The 17,110-nt window shown below is 40.5% G+C and overlaps 1 protein-coding gene across 2 annotated transcripts in view; it reads left to right on the forward strand.

Annotated features, from left to right (window-relative positions):
• The window catches only part of PSMD1 (proteasome 26S subunit, non-ATPase 1), a 75,524-nt gene that overhangs the window by 7,442 nt on the left and 50,972 nt on the right, over positions 1 to 17,110 (forward strand). For both annotated transcript variants that reach the window (XM_052803192.1, XM_052803193.1), the window contains exons 7-16: positions 140 to 366; positions 1,809 to 1,869; positions 3,607 to 3,735; positions 4,923 to 5,011; positions 5,688 to 5,766; positions 6,519 to 6,692; positions 7,665 to 7,776; positions 8,416 to 8,612; positions 9,195 to 9,290; positions 9,834 to 9,898. In XM_052803192.1, coding sequence (XP_052659152.1) covers positions 140 to 366; positions 1,809 to 1,869; positions 3,607 to 3,735; positions 4,923 to 5,011; positions 5,688 to 5,766; positions 6,519 to 6,692; positions 7,665 to 7,776; positions 8,416 to 8,612; positions 9,195 to 9,290; positions 9,834 to 9,898 — 1,229 coding nt within the window. The remainder of the gene's footprint in view (positions 1 to 139; positions 367 to 1,808; positions 1,870 to 3,606; positions 3,736 to 4,922; positions 5,012 to 5,687; positions 5,767 to 6,518; positions 6,693 to 7,664; positions 7,777 to 8,415; positions 8,613 to 9,194; positions 9,291 to 9,833; positions 9,899 to 17,110) is intronic.

Here is a 17,110-nt window from a genome sequence, read left to right on the forward strand (position 1 = left end):
GGTGTTCTGCAGAAGCGGTAGATGAGGGAATGGTGAAAATGGAGTGTGGCCTCGGGTAGTGTTGCTTTTTCATTCTGAAGTATATAATGTCTTCTCCTGATTTTTTTTTTTTTCTGTTCTTTCCCTTCCTCTTGCTCAGTGCCTGATATTCCTGGATGACCCGCAGGCTGTGAGTGACATCTTGGAAAAACTGGTGAAGGAAGATAACCTTCTCATGGCCTACCAAATTTGCTTTGATCTGTATGAAAGTGCTAGCCAGCAGTTCTTGTCTTCTGTGATCCAGAATCTCCGCACGGTTGGCACTCCAATTGCCTCTGTGCCTGGATCCACCAACACAGGCACCGTCCCTGGATCGGAGAAAGACAGGTGGGGAGATTGGCTTGAGAAGAGATGTAATTGTTCAGATACAACTGATGGAGCCTTCTGTTCTGTGTATGGATGCCCATTACAAGCAGTTGAGTTACTCCCCTTCATTTAAGTCAGGGTAATAGACAAGACATGCTATTTGCTCAGGACAAAATTGTATATTGCCAGAATCCACTGTTGTTTGAAAGAATGCATTTTCCTTTGCAGTTGAGGTAAGTGTGGTGCAGTTACTGTGGCTCAGCTAATGAGCAGTAATTCAGTAAGTCATAGTGTGTGAATTGCTCGGGAACACTCTGATGTTGTGTGGTCTTTGCAGCAACTTGTAAAGCTAAGGAAGGGGAGAGTTCAAGCAAAAAGCTCGTCACAGCTATGTGCAAGTTTGGTTTCACATCATAGCTTGTGGTCTGCTACCTGCTTGTGGGAGGAGTGAGCTCAGATGATACTGTAGTGTTATAGACCCTTTTCTACTTGCAGTTAAAAAGAGCTAGTTCAAATCTAGTCTGAGTTTTGTTAAAGTCCTGATGTTTAAAACTTGTTCATTGGTCAACATCACTGGGTCTTAGCTGCAGGAAGCTGCTGTTAAGAAAACCAAAGTTGGCACTAACCGTTCCATCATCTTTATTTCTTCTTTTGATGACTTATAGGTAATTGACATAGATAGTTTTGTTTTAAACCTCTGTTTTTTAGAGGATTGGCCAATCCATGCTAAGGCTGCTGCCCAGCTCGGGGGCAGCGTGGAAGAAGTTTGTGCTCCACCTGCTCTTTAATCACCAGAGCTGTCATGTCTGTACACAACCCGATCCCTGCACTGTCTTTGATAGTGTGTGATGGAGAATGCTACCTAGATCAAGGCTTGTTAAATACAAGGGCTTATGCAGCTGTGAGGGACTGGGTCTAAATGCTTTTGAATCAGTGACATGGGCATAGCAAGCATTCTCCTCTCTTCTTTTCCAGTGAAATAAAAGGAAAGGCACAGAATAATTTATAAGTCAGCCTGTGAAGCATTAGGACAAGGTGCTAACAACAGCTTAATATGTTTCATTTCCATTTCAACACTCTAGCATCCATCCTAATAGTGATGAGCTCAAGGCTTCTGGGTGAGGATATAATTATCCTTTCTGCCTTGTTTGTTGACCTTGTTTTCTCACCTGTCTCTGCCTGTTCATTCCCTACAAGCATCTCTGTTTTTGTTGTCTCTATAGATGGAATAAGAGGGTGGGGTTTTCTGGGCCTTTGTCTTCAAGTTCCCTGAAAGTTGAATTGGGGAGGAGTTTGCTTCTCAGCAGTGACCTCCAGATAGTCAGCCCTTGTCCTGTCAAAGTCCTATTTCCAGTCATCATCTCCAAATCCCAGGCTACTCTTCCAGGACAGTGTTCAGTCATAATTACAGTGCTTGACTAGTTACGAGTGATGAACTGGGTTGCATTTTTGTTTTATTTCAGTGACGCTATGGAAGCAGAAGAGAAACCAGGAAGCACTTGTGCAGGGAAGTCTGCAGAAATTGTGAGTGCCATTTCCAAAATGTGCCTTGCTTAGCTTTTCTGGTGTATTCTCTTTGAATCTCTGGGGTTGCTAAATTGGTTTGGCTAATGAAGAATGGAATTCCACTTCTGTCTTGTTTGGAGACAAGGTGACAGATGATCTCTGAGAACCAAATATATGACAGTCTGAAAGTCCAGCAGTTCAGATACTGAAAGTTGGGGGAGAGTGGGAAGTGGGTAGATTTCAGCAGGAATTACTGAGCCCTGAAAAAGGGGATAGAGGGATCTGGCTCGTGTTTGCTTTTTGTTGATACTGAAATAATTAACTCATTCCAGAAGAAAGGGCCTGAAATTTGACTGCTGATGAGAGCCTTAGCTGATGAATTAGCTCGAGGCATTTTTTTTTTCTTCTCCTTCTGAAATCTGGCTGTAGTTCTGGCTAGATAGAAGTGGTGCTGTTCTGCAGGAATGGCAGGAGGGGATGCTGATGTAACATGGTTTCTTTTCCATGAAGGAGGAATGTGTTGCCTCTGGCTGGCATGGTGGCTGTATTCCTGGGCCAGCTGGTTAGAATCTTGTTTAGTTCCTTTTCCCAAGTATTGGAGAAAGTGAGTTCACTTCTAACATGCACATACAATTGCATTTCAGCATGTAGAATAGATAATGCAATTCTGACGCTTCTAATGCTGAGGAAGGGAAATGCTGCTAGAGAGGAAAGTAAAACCCAAGACAAGTTTTGTTTTTTTTCTTTTTCCCCATGGTGCATGTTTGCAAACTAGACTTGGGGATCTTTGAGAGATTCTTGCAGATCACTTAAAAATTAATCAAGGGCAAACAGAAGTCTTTTCTTGAAATTGTATTCCAGAAGGAAAACAGAAGGGGTCAAGTTTCTTGTCCCATCAAGGAACCAGTAAACAGTGCTTTTGTGCAGGAAGGGTGTCTTGAATCAGTTTCTGCTGCATTGGCATTGCTGACTGTGCCAAGGAACAAGTGCATAAAAACGATCTATGTGGCCAGAAATGTTCTTGAGCTTAATCTTCCACAATTCAGAATGCTGACTACAAAGAAATAATTGAGGGGATTAGTTTAAGGACTGAACTACTCATGCTTGCCTGGTCACTGAGCAGCTAACAATGTCAGTACAAAGAGGTGTAGTGTACTTTTCACCTTGCTCAGAAGGGACTTCAGTTGAAACTTAATCTGTGGAAACTGTTCCGTTGTAAGGAAGAAGGAGGCTTTCTCAAAGAGCTCTGGAAGATGAATGTATTAGAGATTCCTAGTTCTACTAGTCATTGTTCTAAATAAAGCCTGTAGCTCATGAGAATGATGCTGCAGCTCAGCAGGGTCATGCAAAGTGTTGTGGCTTTGTGATCCTCTCCATTAAAACTTCTATGGAAATATAGGTTCACGTTTATAGAAGTGGTTGCCTCTTGCTGGAGAGTCATTGTATCTGTAAGGCCAAACAGCAGCTTGCAGAATATCCAATGTTACTCATATCCTTTTGCTTTCAATCAAAGAATACATTTTTTTTCAAAGAGTCTCTTCTCCCACCTGCACTTTTGTGCACAAAGGGACTTGATTATCTGGGAGATTTGGGCTTGTGCAGCAAGGGCAGAAACAATGTCCTTTTAGTCCTAAAACCTGATAGATTTTGGAATATGGTGATGGGAACATACCAGAGTGGCTTCTCATGAACTGTATTTTAACAGAACCGTAGTTGGGTTCTCATGTTTTTCCTTTGTTTTGCTTGTATGTGAAGAACCCAGAGCCTAAGGACCAGATCTCAAAAATGATCAAAATTTTGAGTGGGGAAATGGCCATTGAGTTACATCTGCAGTTTTTAATACGAAACAACAATACAGACCTCATGATCCTCAAAAACACAAAGGTAAGAGGCTTTGTTAGATATGGTTGTTTTGGATTCATCTGACTCATCCTGCGTTTGTTTTGACCACGTTGCTGTTATTTTACAACATCATCTTATGTTTTAGCCTGGCCTCCCTGGGTTTTGAGGTTACAAATCTGTGGTTTAGCCATGATAAATTAACATTTAAAACTTGGACCTGTGAGGCTGAAGAAGAGCTGATGGCACCCGAAGGCCATGTAATCAGATTGTTTCAACTTACAGCTAGTATGACCTAATGACAGGCTGCTATTAGTGTGTTGATTTTTTTTTTTTTCCCTCCCCCGATTTGGTTATAGAAACTAATCCTTTTCTCCTCCCCTTTTTTGGTGGGTTTGTTTTCCATCTGGTCAGTAAGATGGAAGAACTCACCCTCCAGCTCCATGACTGATCCATTGCAAATGCTGCTGGTTGGGGAGGGAGGGAGTCAGCCAGGACTGTAGGTTACAGTATGTTGGTATCTTGGTTGGGGTGTTATGTGAAACCACACCTTCAGCTTGGCTAAAGAAATACGTGCTCAGAGACTGATATTTCCACACTGAAGACAAAACCGATCAGATATTATAATGTAGGCAGTGCTAGTGAATTGAGTAACTGGTTTTGTTTTGGAAGGTGTTACTCAAAAGTGGGCAAATGAAAACTTACAGGTGAATTAGACTTTCTTAAGCTAAATGATTATTAGAAACCATAGGAGAAGTTTTTTATATGTGAAATGAGATGCACATCATAAGCAAAAATGGTAGGGGATGCTTGTCGGTGGGTTGGGTTCATCTATTTCAGGAGGCACTTCAAATGTATTGGAAAATCTTTCCCATCTGCTGGTTAAGTGCTTGGGAGTGATCATGCATAGTGTTCCAGGGATGGCTTGAAAACGTCAGCAGCAAACACTCTGCAGTGCTCAGTTCTGGGAACCAGAAGCAGGGTTCTCTGGTTAAGCTGCAATTGAAGTAGTCACATCTCTGACAAACTCAGAAAGGATTGGTTTGCACTGGAAAGATGGGTTGAGGATGTATTAGAATGTATTAACAATCCATTAACTTTGATTAAAGGGAAATTGCTGGTTAAATTGAGCATAATTACAATCCATTTTTCTAGTGTACTGGCAAGCATGCGAAGTGACCCAGGGCATATCTTTTGCTGACTGGTGATACTGATTGTTTTTGTTCTTTCAGGATGCAGTGCGGAATTCCGTATGTCATACAGCAACGGTTATAGCAAACTCCTTTATGCATTGTGGTACAACCAGTGACCAGTTCCTTAGGTAAATCTATGGCAGGGAAGCTCCAATGTCATTTAGCGGTGTTTAAACAACATTGTTGCCCTGCTTAGCTTGGTACTTCCAAAAGGGTGGCTGCAGAACTCTGATGGGCTTAAAGAAGAATAAACAAAGGGTCCGAAAACTAATGTAGAAGCAAAGGGAAGAAGATGGAATTGTTTCCTTTTCTCTATCCTCACAAACTGGCTTTATTTGACTGCTAACCATATGAGCAGTTTGGAGGGTGGAGATCTGGAATTTCTCTTCTCTTTGTTTACTAGTTGGAGAATTTCTGAGATGATGTATCTTTTTTGGTAGAGACTGACAGTGCTGAATGACTCTTGGAAGGGAAATGTCAGGGCTGACCTTACCAAGGACTTGAGGAAGGTTCCAGAAACTCTGTTAGAGTTTCTCCCAGAGAGTTGATGCTGCATATTGAGCAGTTGTTCTCCATCCTTCACCGAGATCAGCAGTATCTAGAAGCTTGACTTAGAACCAGCCAAAAATCAAGGCTGATGAAGGGGAGAGAGGTATAAAGTGGAAATGTAGTTAGCCTTCTTGCCTTCTGGAGCTGCTGTCTGGTTTGAAAGCAGTCTTTTTTAGTCCTGTGAAACCCTGCTTGCAGGATGAGGAATGGGCTCTATGAAAAACTTTGTATAACCTTTCTCTTTTTGTCTTCCAGAGACAATTTGGAGTGGCTTGCCAGGGCCACTAACTGGGCTAAGTTTACTGCTACTGCCAGCTTGGGTGTCATACACAAGGTAATGTTGCATTCATTTCCCTCTGTTTAATATAAATGCTTGACTTGTGAACACTGAAAACATTGAAATGGGGATTCTGAATGATGCCTGCACTCCAGTTTGTAACATAGTTGGTGTCTTTGCACTAAGGAAAAGCTGCTTTATCAAGTCCATCTCATCTGATATCTGATGCAGTTTACGGCATGTTTTGCTAAGCATCAAAAAGGTGGTAGGATAACATGGCTCAAGGAGAGAGTCTTCCTAGCTCTTCTCTTCCTTGTTGAGTTGAACAGAGTCAATAGTTTCTAGCCACTAAAATTGGAGGTGTATATTTCTTAAGTGGTTTTGGGACAATACCAAAGTACTTACTGTAGTAAGTTTGAATGGTGAATTTCTTCAAATTCATTTGCAGGGGGGTATATTTAAAGCTGTTTTGAAATAGCAAAAAGTCTTTGTAATTGTTTTGTGTGCCTCAACCCTCATTCAAGTGCTCTAGTGAATGAATTGGTGTAGCTTCAGGCCAAATTTGTCCTGGTTTGGATCAGTGACCAGAATTGATGAATACTTGTGTAATGTGGTTAGTAAAACCCCAGTACAGAAAGATTCTTTGCTGATTGTACAGCACTGAAAGGCTGATTTTTGTGGAGAATGTAATGGCTGTAACATGTTTTCTCGTGACTTGTTTAAATATTATCACGAAGTGTTTGCATCTACTGTTTTTTCACCTTTCACTTCCCACTGTCTTCCCTTCCTGCTGGACACTGGACATACAGGGTCATGAGAAAGAAGCATTACAGCTAATGGCAACATACCTACCCAAGGACACCTCTCCAGGATCTGCCTACCAGGAAGGTGGAGGTCTTTATGCCCTGGGTCTCATTCACGCTAACCATGGTGGGGACATCATTGACTATTTGCTGAACCAGCTGAAGAATGCCAGTAATGATGTATGTACTGGGTTCAGTAATGAACCTTTGTTTTGTTGGGGATATCCAGAAGGGTGCTAGCTGGTTTAGAAGTGGGGGTTAGAGGTAACTAAGACCGTGGCAGTAGTGTGATACTTACACCTCCTGTGGGCCTTAAATGTGAAGTTTGGTTTTAACAACCTATTGCTCAAAGTTCAGGTAGGATTTTTAGGAAATTCTTACATATTTGGCAGTGAATCTAGCTTTGTCTTCCTTACTATTTGTATATCTACTTTGTTTTGCTAGCGGACCTGCAGTTTTCAGGCCCTGTTATTGCTTGCAGCTTAGCTGTCAAAGGAATAAGCCACAAAATGCTTCTGCTGCCCTGTAGGTTTAATGCATCTTATACAAAAAGAAGTGTTTTACTTCACTTCCTGTTTGTAGACCTCTACAAAAAGTCTCTTTTTAAGTTAGGAACAGATTAGTATTTTCTGAGCATGTTCCCTTCTTCTCTTTGGGGAATTTCAGACTACTACTTTAAAAATTCTGTGAATGGATCCCACATGTCTTACTGCAAATGTACTGCCTTTCCTGTATCCGTTGTTAGAACAAAAGAGGATGTAGACTGTTTAATTGGGTACAGATTTACCTTTCTATTCAAAAGCTATTACTGGGCAGCAATTTTTACACATGGCACAGATTTATGGTTTTACATAAATCAGTCAGTGGGGAAAAAGACCTTAAAGATACTAGAAAGTCTCTTCCTATGTATAAAGCTTCTGATACTCATTGTTTATGGGCTTTTGAACTGTCGTTTCTATTCTATTTAGTCCCTCTTTCATCAGAGTTATTGCCTGAGATGGTGAAAGTGATATTTCTAACAGGTCAAGAGATCATTTTGGGTGGTTTGGGGCTAAAAGTTCGCAGCTTTATATTGATGGAAAGATGTCTACTTCAGCTGAAGCCGTGTTGTTCCCTGTTTTGTGATGACTGAACTTGCATATGCTTCTCTAGATTGTCCGACATGGCGGCAGCCTGGGTTTGGGTCTGGCTGCCATGGGGACAGCACGTCAAGATGTGTACGATTTGCTGAAAACAAATCTTTACCAGGATGATGCAGTGACAGGTAAATGTTCTGCTTTCAAAGCAAATAACCATCTGAGGCCTTATCAGGCATCTGGGTTTTTTTGGTGGGGGTTTTTTTCAGGTTTTCTGTTAGCAGCGTAGGTCACTTCTAGGTTGCCTTAGCTGCGTTTTATTTACTGACCTTTTCCTGATCAGCATGGTTCTCTAGTTATGTGGCAGTAATGTTCAGAGGTCCTGTCAGGACTGGTCTGTGGCACTATGCCCAATATTGATAAGACATGCAAGATCTTTAAACAGTCCTTTATTTTGCTCTATTCTTTCCTTTGTCATATGCTTTTTATTTAGTGTGGTTGATCTCCAGAGCCGTGTGCCCTTTTTGGCTGAAAGGCTTGGAGAAGCTTGTGGGGGCTACTGTTGCATTGGCAGGGGTTCACAGGAAAATTATCTCAGCAGCTCTTGGCCCAAAGAAGGGAAAATTGAACTTAGTAGGGAAGAGCACTAAGTTGTGGCTGGTAGGTTATCATTACAAGCACATTTGGCCATGAATAATGGGTTTGCTGGGTGTGGTGGTGTCCAGAAGTGATCTGTTGGCCTACATCTTGTGTGATTCTATAGATACAATATTTACTGCTTTTGGGAACAGAGTTTGCTTGATTTCTTGTTTTTCTGTGCTGTGCAGGTGAGGCAGCTGGCCTGGCACTGGGACTGGTTATGTTGGGATCCAAAAATGCTCAGGCTATTGAGGACATGGTTGGCTATGCACAGGAAACCCAGCATGAAAAGATTTTGCGAGGCCTTGCGGTTGGAATTGCTCTGGTCATGTACGGGAGGATGGAGGAGGCAGATGCTCTCATTGAGAGTCTCTGCAGAGATAAGGTAAGTTTAGCTATGACTTAATCCCTGGCCCTTTTGTTACATGGTTGAGCTTCCTGTCCTTTTGTGAAATCTCCAGCTACGGTGGGTTGGCTGTTTCAAACCAGGGAAATCCTTACATAGTTCTGAAGTGGGGCAGTTTCACAGGTTGCTTCACTCTGATCAAAAATACACAAACAACAGTGCTTAGTTGTGTATTTTTTTAGCCTCATACTCAGTCTCCATAGTCCTGTGAGCAGCAACAAGGAGCAGAACAGGGTGTAATGGTTAAACACAGATGAGGCTTGCTGTAGGTGGATCATTCTCAAGGATCTAGTAGTGGTCAATAGCAGATAGTGAGTAAGAAGCAGAATGACACATCTGCCAGATACTCTTTGGCAGCCTGTGGCATAGCAACTTTCTGTCTCCCTGAAATTGGTAATGGCAACCCTGCTTTGGTGATTGTCCTGTTACTCATCCCTAATAAACAATTACGCAGTGAGGCTACCTGTTTGCAGATTCCAGGCCCAAGAGTGGAACAGATTTAAAGTCAGAATTACTGAGTATGTTTGGATGGATGTTAAATATCGATGCTTTCTCTTCCAGGATCCAATTCTCCGTCGTTCTGGCATGTACACTGTTGCTATGGCATACTGTGGCTCAGGGAACAACAAGGCTATCAGACGCCTACTGCATGTGGCTGTAAGTACTGCGGGCTTAGGAGCACATAGCAAGAAATTTGTGGTGAGAGAGTAAGCATATCACTTTGACAGGCTTTGTGTCTACAGTATTGATGTTCGGTCCAAATTTGAGATTGTGAAGTGATGAAAGCTTTCCTGAATACTAGGGTAGAAATAACAGCGTCTCTGACATTAGGATAAGTAGACTTTCAGCGAGAGAATATTCAACCTGTTATCACAAAAAAGGAACCTATTAAAAAATGAAACATCATCCTAAAGTAGTTAGTAATGGATTTGCAGTGAATGGTCTGTGTAATGATGGGCTGGGGAAAAAACAACTTAAGCTGTAAAAGATGAGGTCTGTCTGCTCTTTGATAGGCTTGCAGTCACAGTGTATGAACAAGCATGAGGCTGTTTCAGCTGAGGGTGAAACACAACCGTTAACTTTCTTTCTCTATAATCCTGTCTTCTTGATTAACTTGTGTGCCTGACACCTGGCCTGAAATGTTGCAGAGTCCTCAAGTGTTTTAACTGTATTCTGAACATCCTGTTTTCCCTTTTGTAGGTGAGTGATGTGAATGATGACGTGAGGCGGGCAGCTGTTGAGTCACTTGGTTTCATTCTGTTCAGGTACAGGATCTTCCTTGGTCACTTCTACAGCCTTCAATTTGATATCTGTTAGATTTTCAGGAAATGTGTATGCTATTGCTTTCACAAAATGACTCAATTGCTAACTGAATGGAGGTTGAAAAGTCAAAAAATTGAGAGAGAATAAAGCTTGGTTCAGAATTGGAAGCCTTCCTTAATGTTCAGCAGATGCTTAATGAGCCTTTCTGTAGGTTTCCGGTCTTACGGCTTAATTGTCTGAATAGAGTTAGATGAAGTTGGCAAATAGAATGAAAAATTAATATTTGCAGGATTGAAAGTTAATTAAAAATTAAATACACAGTGCTTGTGCCAGGCCTCTTAAAGCCAGCAGTACTCAGACAAATATGTCTGCCTAACTGCTACTTAAGATGTTCCTGGAGGTTGTGACTTCAGTAAAAATAACCTGAAGAAGGATGTTGAAATAGTCTTTGTTTTTTAAGTATCCACTGTTAAACCCTGACAGGTTACTAGGCTTACATTGTGGTAATGTAAGCCCATCACAAAATAGTCATGATGTTTGCTTTGGTTCTCTAAAGTGAAATCTGTTGCTGAACTGGTATTTTGTAGTGCTCTGTAGTTCCCTAGGTAAGAGGTGTTTGGGGGTTTTTATTAGATTGGGGAATTAGAAGGCTCCCCAAAGACTACACCTTCATCTGTTAATACAGTAATCTGTGTAATCTGAGCGCTGAGCCAAGCTGCAGCCTTTGAGTGTGTCTGAGAGGAGGTAGTGCATACTTGGGCCCAGGACTGTAATTTAAAAATCTTTGTTTGCATCTTCTTTGGGTTAGTGGCAGTCTGTAAATTCATGCTAAAAAGCAGGATAAGAGGTGCTTAAAGCTGGTATTAAAGAACTGGGTTACTGATACGACCAGTCAATTTGTCATTAACCAAGTTGTTCCTCATGTAGAAATTACTCTGCTCCATTCCGTTTTACCTGAAGCATATTCTGGCTGCAATTAAATGTAGTTTACAAACAGAATGAATTCCCTCTGTGGGCAGCAGGCGTCTCCCAAGAGCTTCTGCTGTGTTGCTTTCAATGAGTACAGATCGTTCTTTCCTGCATAGCGATCTGTGCCTTTCCTGAAGCCAAAGGGTCTGTTTAACTGGTTTCTGCATCTGTGTACAGAAGGAAAATTCCGTGCAGGCCTTCCATAGTTGCAGGCATCTTTTTTTCCAAACAGGTTGTGACAAAGCACTTTTGATCTCTGATTTCAGTGTAATTTTTCTCTTCAACAAATGCAAAACATAATTGGACATTGATAGCTCCTACCAAAATGAGAAGCTTTCAAGGCTCTGAGCTATACCGTTTACCATGTGCTGGCATCTTGTTGGAGCAAGATAGTTCTGGGCCTGTTCGCTCCCTATCCAGCAATGAGGAAACGAATGACATCATCTTTTCACCTGCTCTGCAGTGGTTCAGATCTTATCCTGCCTCTTCCCTTCCCTTTCTGGAGGTGTACGGTCCAAAACCTGCTTGCACACTAGGGAAGAACATTTCCTTGTAAATTCCACTGTCCACCTTACTCAGTGGCAAAGACTGAAACTTTTTAGCTGATTATCACTGGCTTCTGGAGGCAAAAGGCTTGTGTTAGGCTGCTGTAGTTGCTAACACTTTTCACATGGTAACTTTCACAAAATACATGATCAGTTGTTTTGCTTTAAGACACAATTCTGGAGGGAGCCCTTGGTTTTTCTAGCCCAGACCCCTGCATTCACATGCAGCGATGGAAGAGATTTTCTGCTTAGAGGGCCCCCCACAGATTACCTACCCCCTGCATTACTCTAATTATAAACCAAAAGCCGTGTTTCAGTTCCTGGAAATAAATATTGTCCATTGCTGTAGGGATCTAGAAGCTGGTTTTACATTTACCTTTCCTGTTTGCTGAAACTGCTAGTTAGCACTAATTGTGTGCTCTGGCCCATCTCGACACTGCAGGTGTGCAATGACGTAAAGAGCAAGTGGGCTGTGAGTTTGTCAGATTTCATGACTAAAATGACATCTCTTTCTTAGGACTGGTGTTTGTTGAAGCCTAACTGGATTTACTTTTCTTAAAGACCACTAATACAGCATCGAATACTGGCAAGAGTCGGTGATCTGTCATCTGCTAGGGGTACAGAGCTTTTGAATGAAGTGTTTGGTGATGGGAGGTGAACAGGTCTAACACAGTAGGCTAAGCCCCAGAAATTTATCTCGTCTTAGGTAAAGGAACATGACTGAAGCTTATGTGAGAAGAGGTCTCGTTGAATTCTTTGTATGTGGTTCCAGAAGGGGAACTGTGAAGTCAGGATTGAAATAAGAGAATAAATTTGTGTAATGTGGACTACATTTTTCTTTGGGAATTCATGCCATTGCTGTAAGGTTAAACATGCTGGAGGTGTAAGTTCATCTGCTGGGTTGTACACTACAGCAGCAGGAATATGCACAGACTTGTGCTTCTGTCTGTTCCTCCTACAGGAATAATAAAATTCATGTAAGTTGGAGGTTACACAGTCAGAGGGTGATAATTGCTTTAAAAGCACCATTGGTGAACATGACAGAGCTCCTGACAGAGCTAGAGCCCACAAATTTACTTTGTGTCATAAATACCTAGGTTTTTTTCTCCTTTTGTTATAGCCGTCTGTGAATAAATGTTCTTCCTCTTGGATTTGAACTAAAAGTGTCATAAACATCACAAAGCCAGCTATTTTTAGGTAATATGTTTGCATAGCAGAACATTCTGTAAGGCTTTTCTGTCCTTGTTTACCTCTGTGAGTCTTCCTTGCTAGCACATACATGCAAGCCTGTGTACATTCAAGAACACATCTTGGCTTTTATGGTTAGAGTTCATGAAAGCAGCACAGTAACAGAGCAAAATGTGATAGGACATAATGTAATAAACCATGACATTTAATTTTTAAAGCAACAAGGTTTTGCTTTATCTTGAAGATTAACTTTTTTTTTTTTTTAAGCAGGAATGTTTTTTAGATTTTGTGTTTGAACTTTGTAATTACTGGAAAAGTCTACAAAAGTGTGTGTGGTTACTTCATTGTTCAAAATTCACAAATCAAGGTTTAGATAGGATGTTCTAGTCTAGGTTATTAAGTTTTGCCTAAGAATTGCAAGATTAAATTTTCTAGTGTGTTATGAAAGATATCAAATTACCCAGTTACACCATTCAGTACCTTCCTTAGTATATAATTCCTTAAGAGAATTTCTATATTCCTTAACATATCAAGCAAAAACAGTCTGTAGTGAGGGCTGTCTTTAAATTAGTATCAGCTGGGGTTTTTTGTAACTGCAATACCTATTACCTTCTCAGCTAATTTAAAAAATGTTAAAATGCACTTTCGGGAGTTTTCTTCCTACATTCTTTTCCAAAGTTGTCTTTGTTGCCTGGAGCAAAGGTGAGGAGTTGGTGAAATTCTAGCTTCTGCAATGGGATCACTAGCTGTATTTGCTCAGCAAGTCCTGTGGTGCTTTGAAGGTGAGCCATGTAAGGAACGCTTGATGGGCTCTCTGCATAGCTCAAAACATCAGCTATGGTGCAAGAGTTTTGAAGGGATTAGGGGAGCAGAGATTAATGCTGCTATAGCAGTTACACGCTTGGATGTGGGATGCATGTGTGCCTGGCTGTGTGAACGTCTGCAGGCAAGTTGCTCTAGGGAGCAAAGCAGTAGCAATCATACTGCTTGAGCTGCAGAATACATTGTGGGGTCCTGTCTGTATAGCACAAAACTAACTTCCTTGTTCTATTCTTGGACTCCCTAAAGCTTTCCAGGGGACCATGTATGTAGAATTGAAGCTTGTTGACTAGCAGTGTTGCTGCTGTTAATTCTGGTTTTGCTGACTGTTTAGAAGCAGTCCACAGGTCTGCAGACAGGATCGAAAGCACAGCTTGCTGGCTATAGGACTTGGTATGGCTTTCTTCCCTCTTGGCTTAGTGCCTTACAAAAATTAGGCACTAGTTACATATGTTGCGACTGATCATTTTCATGCCACTATATTAAATTATCAGAAAATGCTTTGGTGCTAGAGAATTGTTTCAAAACTATCTCTTCCTTTCTTCCCCTTCACAACTAGCAAGACAGTCAAAATAGTACAGTATAAAAACCTGAGACTTTTTTAGATATTTTCTCTTTTTTAAAAATGACCACCTCTTACAGGAGGCACTTTTAAGTAAAATGTTATTGTAAAATGGTACAGATGCATTGAATAAAGCTTGAGATGTTTGGAGACTGCAGTGTGGATGCAGGGCTCTACAAGAAGCTATATTGTGAAATAGCAAGAAGAGAAGTGATGGATTGACTTGGCTACTGTAATGTGTCTCTGTTCTCCCAGTCCTGATACTTTTGCCAGTGATCGTAGACAGCAAACTTACCTTATTGTTCATGTTTTATACTAAAAGTTCTTTATACTGAAGTGGTTTATAAAATATTCATCATGGCTGTTGGAAAACAGCATTTAAGGTGCTTTTTATTTCTGGTCAGCCTTTTTCTAAGACTATTACAGTGAGATGGAAAACACGATACATTTAAAGTTTTTAAAAATTGAAAGAATTATTTTTATCTTAATTTTTACCATTTTAGATTATGAATTGATCTTTGTTTATATTGCAGCGTGAGATGATTGGTTTATGTAGTCAGCTTTATTTTTATATTGTTATGTGTTAGAGCAATGCTGCAGTGTACCTAAACACTTTATATACAAAATGAGGACATAGATGTTTTATAGATATGACAAATCTGGTTAGGGAGAAGGCTTCAATGTGGGATACAGCAGTGCTTGAAAGCATGAACTAAAAAGGTTTAACGCTGTCATAGCAGTTGTTAAGTCCAGGGGAATAAGACCCATGAGGAAGTAGAACTTAAGTTGTGGGATGCTGCTTCTGCCTTGGTGCAATATTGTTGGGAAAAGGCTAAGGGTAGGAGAGGGAACAATGCAGCCTCTAGAGAGTCCTGAAAGGAAGATGTAGTCTTGGCTGATAAGTGTGGGCTACCCAAACATGGAGAACTCTGCATGGCTTATGTTCAGTTCTTCATTTTAGGATGATGCAAGTGAAATACTAATGTTTCCTGCTTTTGTGTTCTTTGTGTTTACATAGCCTTTGATATTTTAAGGCTATATATTTGTTTTAAAGCAAACACAAATCAGATACTTGGATTTTGTTCCAGGAAGACTTGGACAGTTTGTTTTCTTTAACTCCTACAACCTACCTTTACGCACTAGGCAGATGGCAGATCTTCTGCGTAATTGAGTATCAGGCTAACAGTCACTCTAACATGATCTGTACCAGTGACTTTTTCACTGTATTAATTGTGAAGAAGAGGAATTTAGTGAAACATACCTGCTTGTTAATTCTTGCGTAGGAAAGATTAAAAGGGTTTTGTTTACCCTCCAACCCATTTTATCTTTGTCTTATTCAGTCTTCCTGGGGGAGGAGAATGAGGGTGTGTTTCAGTGAAAAGTTAATAGTAACAGAAATCTTATTATAATCAGAAGAAGCCTTAGACTTTGTGAAGTCTTTTCAGATTTGAAAATGCCTTTATCTACAGGTCTGAAACTGGAGACAGAGCCGTGTGTCTTCACTAACCAAACTGTAGTGCGTTGGAGAAGTCCCTTGGTATCTCTGGCAAAACTAATATAACTTCTAATGAAAATTGTAGCTGTACAATCAGATTGCACAAATACATTCATTGTTTCAAACAGTGCACTATGGCATCTTGCATTAATTCTTTCCTTGCTTTTGTTTTATCTTTGTTCTAGACTATTTGTATGCATGAGATTTTACTTACTTTGGAAAATAGGGCTCAGAGCCTTATATCACTTGAGAGCTTTTGAAAATCTCAGCAAGTGTTTTAACTTCTTAATGTAAACTGGAATGTCTACACAGATAAGTAAATTAATATGATTGGTTTAAATCTGAGATAGTTTCTTCAGCCTAGCTTGTACCCTGCTGAAAACTCAACAGTATGCTTTCACTTGCTCCTTAGGGCCTAAAAATACTGCCTATAATAAGCCTATAAGCTTTTATATAAAGATTTTCAGATCACTGAATCACAGCGTGCATGAGAAGAGGGAGAAAAACCAGTCTAGTATGTTCCTCCCCCATCTAATTCCAGAAAAATATTTTCAGTTTCTCAGATTATACACACTAAGGCTTTTTAACTGAGTAACTAAACATTTTAAGCAGTGTTATTTATAACTAAATTGGTTGTCTGACCAAATCCCTGAATTTGCTTTAAAACTACTGTTCAGCAGCTGAAGTTTCAAATTAGGTCATCAAAAATGCTGAGATTCTTTCAGTCATTAAATGAAGTTGATTAATTTTTTTTTATGGCAAAAACTTCCTGTTGGGTTTTATTAGGGAATATTGATGTGCATCTTGCAGAATAAAAGCTCGTTGTGCAGGGTTTAACGAATTTGAAAATGAATTGCTATCACCTATCTAGTGCATTTGTAAAGGGGATCCTTCAGAGAGCAAGAGGCTTCTAGTTTTTAAGAGCATGATGTTGTTTTTCAGAAGTTGGAAAGGACCTCAATACCTGGATGCAAGGCATCTTAGAAGTGGCTAGACAAATAGGGTTTGACATGAATTATTAAAAATAAGAGTAAAAATGGACATTTTAGCAAGCCATCTTGCCTATTTTTGTAACTAGCTTCCCATTTAAAAATGAAAAAGCTTCCTTTCCTGTTCTGCAGGGCAAAAGCCTTTCTTTGCAACTGGGGAGAACAGTGTGTCTCATGGGAACAGATACTGACAGTAAACACCATGGTGTCAAATGCCAAAGTAAAAATATGGAAGTTACTTCTCTCCTGACTGTTGTTTTTGCCATGTTGATGGTTACCTAGAGAGCCAAAGGGGAAGTGAAACAAAGGAGTGCTTCTTAGCAGTTGTACATAGGCATCTTTATCAATATGATGAAAGAAATCTAATGCTTCATGGTAAGACTAAAAGTCAGTCCTGAGAACTGGCCAGAAGTCTGGGACTCCTGGTTCCAGCTTGCAAGGCAAAGAGCCAGAAGAGCTCTGGCAAGCATCCTGCCTCTTTGGGCTATAGTGTCCCAGGTTGTTCAGTATGCCTTTACCAGGTTTACTGTGCTTGCAATACTTTACCTTTTAAGGCTGATGTTACGTATGACAGCCTAGAAAAAAAATTTAGGGGACTAATGCTTTTGCTTTCTCATACCAGCTTGCAGTGCTGTGGATTTTTCCAC

The sequence above is a fragment of the Harpia harpyja genome, chromosome 12 (assembly GCF_026419915.1).
Source record: "Harpia harpyja isolate bHarHar1 chromosome 12, bHarHar1 primary haplotype, whole genome shotgun sequence".
Lineage (NCBI taxonomy): Eukaryota > Metazoa > Chordata > Aves > Accipitriformes > Accipitridae > Harpia > Harpia harpyja.